Source organism: Camelus bactrianus, chromosome 6 (genome assembly GCF_048773025.1).
Source record: "Camelus bactrianus isolate YW-2024 breed Bactrian camel chromosome 6, ASM4877302v1, whole genome shotgun sequence".
NCBI classification, from domain to species: domain Eukaryota; kingdom Metazoa; phylum Chordata; class Mammalia; order Artiodactyla; family Camelidae; genus Camelus; species Camelus bactrianus.
Window position 1 is genome coordinate 65994417 of NC_133544.1, and position 11649 is coordinate 66006065.

At 38.6% G+C, this 11649-nt stretch overlaps 1 protein-coding gene across 6 annotated transcripts in view; it reads left to right on the top strand.

The window, feature by feature from the left end:
- Nucleotides 1-11649, top strand: part of SLC12A6 (solute carrier family 12 member 6) — an 83310-nt gene that overhangs the window by 68302 nt on the left and 3359 nt on the right. For all 6 annotated transcript variants that reach the window (XM_010965089.3, XM_010965088.3, XM_010965090.3 and 3 more), the window contains 12 exons: nucleotides 740-914; nucleotides 1215-1333; nucleotides 2562-2660; nucleotides 4534-4653; nucleotides 5501-5605; nucleotides 6173-6341; nucleotides 7652-7847; nucleotides 8385-8554; nucleotides 9237-9368; nucleotides 9962-10069; nucleotides 10272-10456; nucleotides 10846-10979. In XM_010965089.3, the coding sequence (XP_010963391.2) occupies nucleotides 740-914; nucleotides 1215-1333; nucleotides 2562-2660; nucleotides 4534-4653; nucleotides 5501-5605; nucleotides 6173-6341; nucleotides 7652-7847; nucleotides 8385-8554; nucleotides 9237-9368; nucleotides 9962-10069; nucleotides 10272-10456; nucleotides 10846-10979 (1712 nt within the window). The remainder of the gene's footprint in view (nucleotides 1-739; nucleotides 915-1214; nucleotides 1334-2561; nucleotides 2661-4533; nucleotides 4654-5500; nucleotides 5606-6172; nucleotides 6342-7651; nucleotides 7848-8384; nucleotides 8555-9236; nucleotides 9369-9961; nucleotides 10070-10271; nucleotides 10457-10845; nucleotides 10980-11649) is intronic.

Below are 11649 nucleotides of genomic sequence, written 5' to 3' on the forward strand. Positions count from 1 at the left end.
TTAGTCTAACCTTTCTGGAAAGCAGTTTGGTAGTGACTTTGAAATATTTAAAGACATTGATATCTTTTGTTGCACTTATTCCCTCTGAGGAATCTACCATGAGGAAAACGGTCTGCAGTGTGAGTGTTGATACGTGCCTGAGGATGTGAGTCACAGGATTTTCTATAGTAGAAAATCAGCACTAGAGGAGTTAAATTATGATGCAATATTATTAAAACTGTGTATTCATAAAGATTTTCATGACATAGGAAAACATACATGTTTTAAAAGAATGCAGAATTATAGATTCAGTGTGATCTCATCTATGTTTTTAAAAAATAGTAGACTGAAATATGTAAGCTATGCTAAATGTTAGCAGTTATGTTATGATTATGGATTTCCTCCCTGCTTTTTATATTTTTCTGCAAAGAGCAGGTATTTTGTTAATGTGAAGGGAAAAGCTTTTTTTTTTTTTAAGCTAAGTATAATTGATGTACAATATTATCTAAGTTACAGGTCAAGGGGAAAAGCTTTAATTAAAATTTAGCTTATATTCTGGTCCTACCGATTGTTTTTTCTTAATATAGGTCACTAGTGCCTTTTGATTAAATCTACCTACCTTCATGTTTATTAATATTCATGTCTAGCTCAACTTTGATTGTCTAAAAATTATAAATAGGAAAAATCAAGTGAATATCTCTAGTTTTTTAGTCTAAAGTAATTTCCAGGTTAAATCTCCCTACTCTGATTTCTCTGGCAGGTTTGGGGATGCTGTGAAAGGTAATCTGGTGGTGGGTACCTTGTCCTGGCCGTCCCCGTGGGTGATTGTTATTGGCTCCTTCTTCTCCACGTGTGGGGCTGGACTTCAGAGTCTCACTGGTGCACCGAGGCTGCTACAGGCTATAGCCAAGGATAACATCATCCCCTTTCTGAGGGTAAGTGACTCTTTCCTATGCCCTCTTCCCTTTTTCTCAGGTTTTATGAGAAACAATGTGATCTTCATAGACTTAGCAATTACAGGATCATATAACATGAAGACATGTGGGTTTTTAGTTCAAGGCCCTGTAAATCCCTAGTATGAGTTTATCTGTGAGTGGGATAAAGATATTTAAAAGATATCACATTTGTAGCACTATTATCTTTCATATATCTGAAACTATAGCATAGAGGAATCAGGGAGCATTGACTGAAACACTCCACACACTCCTGTGTCTATTTCCTTTCTGTGTATACAGGTTTTTGGTCACAGCAAAGCCAATGGGGAACCTACCTGGGCTTTACTTCTAACTGCTGCCATTGCAGAGCTGGGAATCCTTATTGCCTCCCTGGATCTTGTGGCCCCAATTCTTTCCATGTAAGAGCAAGTCATCCGCTTCACTCATTCTTACTTACGTGATGTCTAGGACATGTTGATTTCCATCAGGCATATAACAGTAGTGATAATAGAATGAGCGAAGTATAGGTGTAACTTCACCTAAATAATAAATATTCCTGAAGGGTTTCATGTAAGGTTAACTTTCATAAGTTGTCATGGTTTCTTCCTACCTGTAAAACTTCAAAAACTCTTTGCCTCCATTTCTGATTCATTATCAGTTGATTGTAGCTTTTCTTACTACTGTTAGCTTTAATTCATTCAGCTGTGACTTACTGCTGACTTACTACCTGCCTGGCACTCTATATGCTGAGAATAAGCATAAGATGAATAAGACACATCCCCAAGGAGCTGATGGTAGATAAAGAGACCAATGGTCCCTGTATAGTGTGATGAGTGCTGTGGTAAAAGTGAATGCTGAGTGCTGTAGGAGCTCTAAAGTGAGACATCTAACTGGACTGAGACTCAAGAAAGGTTTTCTGGAGGACGTGACACTTGTACCTTGAAGAAGGACTGGTTATTTGCTAAGCTATGAAGGGGTGAAAGCTAGCCCAGTTCAGGAATGTGTGAAGGAATTGAGAGATGAAATAGTGCAGCGCGTCTGGAGAATTGAAAGTGCTTTGGCTTTGATGGAGTGGAAGGTGCGTGCTGGGGAGCAGAGCAGATCACAGAAGGACCTGAAACTCTTACCTGAAAGTCATGGGTAATCCTAGAACAAAATGATCATATTTATATTTCAGAATGATCCATCTGATATAAAAGATAGGTTAGAAGAAGGCTAAAATTGAGCTGGGAATGCCAATTGGAAGCTTATTTAACTAATCCAGCAAAGAAGAAATTTGAGCCTGAACTATGGTGATAGAAGTAGGGATGGAAAGGAGGAAAAAAGGTGAGAGAGATTTATAAATAGGTAGAATCCATAGGACTTGATAAGTGAATTTGGAAAAAGGGTGATAGTGAAGAGGAAACTGGGATTATCCCAAGAAAAACTGGGTAGAGAGTGGTTGTGTCTCTCACTGAGAGAGAACTTAAAAGGATGAGCAGATTTGTGGGGAGGTTAAGTGTCTCTGCTTCCTAGTCTTAAACACAGGCTAGCGGGCTAAAACAAAGACTTAGATACAGCAAAGCTCTCTCTCTAGTTATTTAAAATAATCCTTGAAGAATTGTTTCACAATAATAATCATTCCTCTTACTTTTTGTATTCTGCCAGGTTTTTTCTCATGTGTTACCTCTTTGTGAATTTGGCATGTGCCTTGCAAACATTACTTCGAACACCCAACTGGAGACCCCGTTTCCGCTATTACCACTGGTAAGTCTGCTTTTGTCTTCTCTTTCCCTACATTTGGAGAGACCCCATCATTGAAAGAAGAAAACCAGAAGATTCTGAATTCTCAATAAAGTTTTTTTCTTAGTCAGCCATTTCTTAACTGTCTGTTTCAACTTCTAGTGCTCATATGAATTTCCACCGTCCTACCTTGTTTTTTAACATGGTTTTATAATAACTTATACTACCCAATTGAGAATAAAGGTCAAAACTATGAAATAAATATTTTCAGGCTGCTGTGTTCTTCAGGTTAAAACAACCTACCCTTTGCATATGTGCTTTCCTGTCTCCCTCTTGGCTGAGCTCCATCCCTTTGCATCTTTATTCTCGTGTTCTCATCTGTCTGCATCAGTTGTCGTTCTCAAACTCTCTTCCTTATGACAATTTCACTTAGTAATTACAAGTGTGAGCTATGGAGTCAGATGACCTAAGTTCAAATATCAGCTCTACTATTTCCTAGCTTTGTAACTTTCAACAAAGCACATAACCACATAAAATTTCATTTTATTTATTTGTAAAATGGGACTAATATCTATCTCATACAGGTGTATATATTTAGTTTTTATTTAGTTGCTTTTACTTTGGGGGAAGGTAATTAGGTTTGGGTTTTTTTTCTGATGGAGATACTGAGGATTGAACCCAGGACCTTATGCATGCTATGCACACACTCTACCACTGAGCTATACCCTCCCCCTGTATCTCATAGGGTTGTTTTGAGATAATCTAAAGTGCTTAGCACAGTGCCTGGTACATAGTGAAGCTCTCAATGAAATGTTGCTACAGCTACTGCTGTTGTGTTCAAGTCTCTTCAGTCCTAAAGGAGCCATCATGTTTTTAGCTACCATCTCATTTCTTTCCAATTCTTTTCTATCATAGCTAAAATTTCTTTAATATGCCCTGTATGTACCTGTTGATGCGTTCTCTTTGCTAACTTTTTCCATGATCCCTTTCTAGGTTCACTTACCAGTGATGGGTAGTGATGTGACCTTCATCTGGTACAAATTTAGATCTTCAGCTGATCTTAACACCTCTTATCCTCTTTCTAGCTTTTAACTTTTAAAGTTAAAAATTTGTTATGAACTTTTTTGTGTTACTATTTTGCCTTTGTTGTTTTTTCTCTTTACGTCCTATATTTTCATTACACCCTGATCTTCTCCAGATTAACAGGTGTCCTATTCATTCTTTGAAACTTGTCACATAGCTAAGTGCATTCTGTACACAGAAGAACTTCAGTAACTGTGGTTGTCTACCTAATTTATTTGATCAAAACAAGAATTTCATTATTTTCTTCCAAGTTCCTCATGTAAAGTAAGGAAACTGTCAGATTTTTTTTTCAGTGGGTTCTGCAGTTATGCTAATAAATGTCATAAAGTTTTTAGCAATGTTCACATGAAATACTTTTTTTTGAAGATCATAGAGTTGTTAATAATTCTAACTACAGGTCCTGTCGCTACTTTGCCATGTAGGTATTAATTGTCCTCATAACTACAGATGACTTTAGTAGCATCCCTGTTCATTTATGTTTTCCCAGCAATGGGAAGCATGAGCACAGAGGATGGTTTGGGGCTCGGTGTGGATCTATTAATTGTCACCATTCCGTTATAAGACAACTATAAAAATTAAGAAAAAAGCATTTGGAAATGTTTATAGAACTTTGACATTGTCCCAGAATCCAAGCATATAACAGTTTTTCTAGTAATTCATTTTTAGTGCATTGTACAAAAGTTCTGTCCGCGGTATATTGGAATTGAAAAAAATAATAATTTCTCACCAGTTTAAGAAGCACCTTTAGCACAGGCTTCTTTTTCAGCTGCTTAGAAAAACATTTTTTCATTTGTTTTTGTTTTTAATTTTTTAGGGCCCTCTCTTTCATGGGAATGAGTATCTGTCTGGCTCTGATGTTCATTTCTTCCTGGTATTATGCCATTGTAGCTATGGTAATAGCTGGTATGATCTACAAGTACATTGAGTACCAGGGGTGAGTCTGTGTACAACCTTGATCACTGCTGAAACTATCGAAACTGGCTAGTTTGGTTAGAGTCAGCTCAGTGAGAATTGCATTAGAAATCCAGATAACTTCATCCATCAGTACCTAAATTTTGTACCCCTGATTCTCTTAGCCATCTTACAGGCATAAGCCTTTCATCATTAGGGGAACCTGTTGAGAAAGTATGAATGGATTAATGAAAAGACAACTGAAAGGATGTATTGAAATAATAATGATGCGTATTAAACAAGTATAACACAAATACAGATATTCTTGCTTATCTCTTAAGGCAAGGGATTATATCTGAAATGAAAAAGAAATTAGTCCTGAATAACTTTGTAACAACCAAGACTTCACTAACAACTTCCAAAAAGTAGGAATAAATAACACTCTGCTTTAGATTACATTGAGTTTCACTTTCTCCACTATTTTAAAAATAATTTAAACTTTGGAACTATAGTAATTTCCTAATCCAAATTGCTATTTTATATTATTGCTTTTGGATAGTTACATCAAGGGACAGGTGAGTGACCCTTCCAGCCTTTATTCCGGATGTTGTGCAGTATAGTCGTCAGTGAAGGGTAGTATTGATCTGCTTGCAAGGGGTTCGTTATGTTAGGAAAGAGCTTTAATATGAGTTAATGTATATTAGTATATTCATTAATATGTAATTATTAAATATTAATAACCAGTCTTTGTTAATATGTAAATAATTAATATGCATTTTAATATTCTACTTTGCATGTATGTTACTTTTAGATAAAATAAACTTTGGTTTTTGAAATTGTACTTGCTGTAGTTTGAATCTGTCTCTGCTCTTTTCTCCTCTTACTCCCAGAGCTGAGAAAGAATGGGGTGATGGCATCCGGGGGCTGTCCCTCAGTGCAGCCCGGTTTGCTTTGCTTCGGCTGGAGGAAGGACCTCCACACACTAAAAACTGGAGGTAAAAAAAATCAACAGAGGTCAGTGCTGCTTGGCACAGAGTTAACACACAGAATTGTATGCTTCATTGATTACAGGATAAGGAGATCATGTGGCTCAAGGAATTTGTACCATGGACCTGTTTTGACTGATCCTATATCCTTGATCCTCTGTTCCCCTTTTTTCATGTGATATATGATCTAGACTTCTACCATTTTTATTCTTCCTTCAAGATTGATCAATTTGAGGGGGAAGGATATAGCTCAGAGGTTGAGTGCATGCCTGGCATGCATGAGGCCCTGGGTTCAGTACCTCCATTTAAATAAACAAACAAACAAACAAACAAACAAACCTAGTTACCCCCCCCGAAAATAAAGAATAAAAAACAAACGAAAAGTGATCAATTTGAGACAGTACGGGAAAAACTGAAAATAACTGTACAACCTCATCTATTTTCTCTGATCTCTTCCTTCTGTCAAATTTCATGTTTTATACAGATCTCCCGAATTAAAGGGTAGAATTGTCCTTCTGTTCCCCAGACCCAGAGTGTTTTCTCACCCCACCCCTTCCCCTGCCAACCTCTCTACAGGCCTCAATTGCTTGTGTTGCTGAAACTAGATGAAGACCTTCACGTCAAGCATCCTCGCCTCCTCACCTTTGCTTCACAACTTAAAGCAGGAAAGGGACTCACTATTGTGGGCTCTGTCATCGTGGGGAACTTCCTGGAGAACTATGGGGAAGCTTTAGCTGCTGAGCAGGTAAGAGTCAAGGCTTACTGGCTTAGTGGAATTAGCTTACGGTTTTGTGATGTGGAGTGGTAAGACCTGGGATTCCTAGGTTAATCCTTTTCCTCGTGATCTAGGATGTCTCCTCCTTAGTGCTGACTTGATTGGTCATATTCTCCCAAATAATAAGATGAATCAGAAGATGGTAATTTAGTCTTTCTTCCCATTTCAAAAGCATTTCTAAACATAAGATTATCAAGGCTAAGCACTATTTCCAAATAGACACAAGACTCTGACTCAGCCCAGAGAGAAGTCATGTAAAGAAGTCATCTCTTGGACTACAGTGATGTTTCCTCTCCATCTTGTGACAGCACAGAGCAATGAGTAAATTTTCTTCCTCTTTACTAATCTACATGGTATCAAGATTCTTTTGCTACTTCTGATTAGCTTTGGGGATATTAGAGTTTTTCCTGAAGAAGAAAGAAAGTAGTTTTCACTCTAATATGTAGAACTAACCCTGGAGAAACTTCAATTACATTTAAAAATTTTTATTGGATTTCATTTTGGAATGCTTTGAATCTCTAAAACTAGAAATGCTGAAGAAAATTAGTCCAGAATGATCATAAAAATGAATAAAAAGTACAGCATACAGTGGTATAGCTCATTATCCTAGCTATACCACCGACTTAATCTGTGCCTCTGGGAAAATCATATCCATTTTCCACACCATTATTTCCTTCACCTTTCCAGCAAGAGAATGGAGTAAGTAAATGAAATATTATCTCCAGGTTGGCTTGAATAAATAGAAGAATAGTAAAGCAAATACAAATATCATCAGTAATCAGTGATATCATTAAAATATCCAAAGGGATATGGAAATAGGAGAAACAGAAAAAGAAAACATACCTAAGAAAATTCTAAAGTGGAACTGAATCATCGTATTGAATTTCTAGTAATACGAGTCAGGGCATGACTGGGACTGAGGAAGGAAGGAGATCATGTTCACACTCCCTGGCAAGTAAGAAAGAATAGTGAATATTCACTTTGTGAGGATCCCTGTTCTCAATTTGTTTGGTATGTTAGGAAGAAAAGCAGAAGAGAGGAAAAGGTAGAGGAACTACATGTAGACAAGCAGCTACACACGTAGTGAGCACTTAGAAAGTGAAATAGGCAAAGGATAACATAATTTTGGGGGGATAATTTTAACTTTTTGAATTTTTCTGTAGGAGATACGCTTTCATGTAGAGTTTAGAAAGAGGAGGGAGATATAATATGGAGAGGGAGCAAAAGTTAAAAGGTCCAGGATGAAGTAGTTCAGTGTTGAAGCTCTGTCTCTCTTTCAGACCATAAAGCACCTAATGGAGGCAGAGAAGGTGAAAGGATTCTGCCAGCTGGTGGTGGCCGCCAAGCTGAGAGAGGGCATTTCCCACCTCATCCAGTCTTGTGGCCTCGGGGGCATGAAGCACAACACAGTGGTGATGGGATGGCCAAACGGCTGGCGCCAGAGTGAAGATGCTCGAGCTTGGAAGACTTTTATTGGTACAAAACACTTCTCATTCTATGCTGAGGACCCAAGTGGACCCTGACTTCACCCCCTAGCCTCCTAAAGTAGAGTCTGCCGTCGCTGAGGGCACCTAGATAACCACTAGTAGTAGTAATCTGCTCACCCTACAGCCGCACATTCTGATCATGACTTGTTTATCTTATCAAGTGTTCTGTTAGGAATTATCTCTGAAATTGCCCTCTTTTCATGTGTGAGCTCTCAATGACATTCTCACAGGAATTGGAAGAATTGTTCTTTAGCATCAAAATCTCCCAAATTCATGTATCCCCCCTTAGAAATGTAGTAATCAGAATATACCTCATAATGTAAATCATGGTTCTCATTCTGAATCTGTTAGGTATTCAGATTTTTCTTTAGGATTTTGTTTCTTGATTTTGTACAACCTTCTATGTAGATAGGATACCTTGCTCAGAGATCTGTGAAAGGGCATTAGCCTTTCTTTCCTGACATGGTAGGAAGCAAGGCACTCCTAAGGATTCACCTCTGCTTATCCTGATTCTGTTTTCCCGTAGGCACAGTTCGAGTGACAACTGCTGCCCATCTGGCCCTGCTGGTGGCTAAAAACATCTCCTTCTTCCCCAGCAATGTGGAGCAGTTTTCTGAGGGCAACATCGACGTGTGGTGGATTGTGCACGATGGCGGGATGCTCATGCTGTTGCCGTTCCTGCTGAAACAGCACAAGGTACGTCGACACATTTTTAAAAAAAATTTTCTCCCTTAACTTCTGTCCTGGTTCTCTAGACAAAGCCATCCCCTTTCATTCTATAGTGTTAGAGCTTAAAAGAGTTGGGAATTATTCTTGGCTCTCTCGTGATCCCAGTTTCAACCTTATGAAAAATAGTTTTCTTTGTAGTTGATACCTACCCATCTCCAAGGGCAATTCAGCAAATTAATAAAGCTCCATATGAACCCTTGGAAAAAACATTAACAAGTGAATACGTTCTCTAAAAAAGAAAAAAGACCAAAATCTTTTAAATACTGGAAACCTAAGGATGTCTTTATGTATCTTATACATATGTTTGTTCATCCTTTGGTAAGACTGAAATTTAAAATAGTAAATATTATTGTCTGCACACTGTCAACAGTATGCTGGCTGAATTAAGCACCCTCTTATTGTATCACATGCTATCTTTACCTTTTTGCCAGTTTTTATCTTGTTATGAAATAAGAACTCCTTTAAACTGTAACGTGCTTCTTAGTCAAGCTTTTGCCCTAGTACAATAAGACACCAAGTAAAAATCTAGGAACAAATACCCTGATACCATACAAGGTTGTTCTAGGCAAAAATGCCATGTGTTTTAAGAAATAACTTTTTTTTTGCCTTCTTGCTTTTAATTTTCCGTGTATCTATGGTACTTTCTCAGGTGTGGCGAAAATGCAGCATACGGATCTTTACAGTAGCCCAGCTAGAAGACAACAGTATTCAGATGAAGAAGGACCTGGCCACTTTCCTGTATCACCTTCGCATTGAGGCAGAGGTGGAAGTGGTAGAGATGGTAAGAAAGTGGAGTTTGAGATCAGAGACCACCCTTCCCCCAGCCCCCAGCCCCCCCCCCACCGTCATTCTAGAACCTCTTCTGGTTTGGGGATTTCTTCAGCTGCAAACGTGGATTAATCACTTAGTTCCAACGAAACGTTAATATACTGATCCAGATAAATACAATGTGTGTGGAATGTGTATTTGGCGGTGGTTTTTATTTTTGCTTTCTTGTTTATTACATAGACCTTATATTTCTGCCATATTCTTGTCTGCTTAATGTAGTTTTATTACGTTTCAATTCACATATTCATGCTAAAATCACACATAGCTTTTTTTTAAATAACCTGGCAGTATTAAAAATAAAAAGACTAGAGCCTGTGTTTTGTGTTTCAAAGAAACACATATGTAATGATTAGATTATAGAAAAGACTCGGGGCTTCTGGATTTGATTCACAATAGTGTATTTTTGTAGCTCAATGATTGAACAAAAGCTGGAACCTAGGCTGATATTGTGATACTTTCTCTGGTTTAATTTAGTGAGTGGAAATGGAAATGTATGGTTCTTTCTCCCTTGTGCTTATTGCCCGCTCTGTGTGATGCCTACCGCAGCACGACAGTGACATATCGGCTTACACTTATGAGCGTACCCTGATGATGGAGCAGAGGTCCCAGATGCTCCGGCACATGCGGCTTTCCAAAACAGAGCGGGACAGAGAGGTGAGACCTTCCTGCATCCATCGAATCCTGGTCCTGTGGGATCTGTCACTGAAAAGGATGATACTGTAATGTTCTCACACCCTGACAGTCTTTCTTGCTTGCTTTAATAGTCATTCCACTATAACCACATTTCAAAATAACTAAAGATGAAGTGTGAGAGAAAATTGGGTATAGAGTCATAGCTGTGTTGGGCTTTCCTCAGGCACAGTTGGTAAAAGACCGGAACTCAATGCTGCGATTAACCAGCATTGGCTCTGATGAGGATGAAGAGACTGAAACCTATCAGGAGAAGGTGCACATGACTTGGACAAAGGACAAATACATGGCATCCCGGGGGCAAAAGGCCAAGTCAATGGAAGGATTCCAGGACCTGCTTAACATGCGTCCGTAAGTTTTCCAACTCACAGGCTTATCACTTAACATAGTATCCTAGGTAGTGCAATAGATGTGACTTTGCCTGGATACACAGGCTAGAATCTGTTCTCATTTCACCTCAGATCTAACCATCTACTATTTGCCTATGCGTATGAGCTACCAATTAACACTGTACACAAACTAACCACCCTTCTTCCTGTCCATACTGTGTTCCTTGTATAAAACAAACACGGAATGAGAAAACCCACAATATCAGTATTACAAGGCAATCATTTGTTCATTACATTATTCATAATCAAAGCAAAAAAAGCTCTGTCTCAAGTTTCTTGAAGTTGACGATGTACCTAGTTTTCTGTTTGCCTTAACCACTTCTGTTTCTTCCTGCCACGCTCCCCTTCCAGGGACCAGTCCAATGTGAGGCGGATGCATACGGCAGTGAAGCTCAATGAGGTTATAGTTAACAAGTCCCATGAAGCAAAGCTGGTTTTGCTGAATATGCCAGGGCCACCTCGAAACCCTGAGGGTGATGAAAACTGTATCCTTTTTAAGAGTGGAACTACTAGTAAGGAAAATCTTAGCCAGCGTCTTAGATGAGACACTAAGTAACTGTAAAAGTCATTTTCTATGAGTTCCCCTCTTGAGGGAAGACTGTTAAAAGCCTTAGGCAAAGATTCTTACTGAGTAGTGAGATTACTCTCCATTGGGGGAGTTGGGTGTAAGATGTTCTCTCTGAACCCTAAAGAGACTTTTTAGGTGGTGTATTTGCAACATGACTTCTAACGTTCAGTGTATAGACCTCTTTCTGACCATTCTAGAGATGGAACACCCACATCCTTTCTCCTTTCCAGGCTCTGCCCACTTCGCAAAGCCTTTCTTTTGGCTGGAATTACGAGAGATGTAATTGAAGTGGAACCTCCTCTGAGGGGAAAAGATAAGGGTTCTTCTTCATACCCTTATCCAGAATTGGTTTTTATGGACCCCTTTGGCACTGCAGTGGCATAGACTAGTCCATTCCCACCAGTACCATTAAGGAAATGAGGTTAAAAGAAAACAAAGAAAAAGAAAAAAAGAACTGGCAGAAAAATCTAACTTGAGCAGCTTCTCTTGGAAATTACTTGGATTCTTTACAGGAATCTTACAAGGCTACCCTGTGGTGGCTTTTTCTTCTTTTGGGCTTATATGCTATGTAGTAACAACACATTACT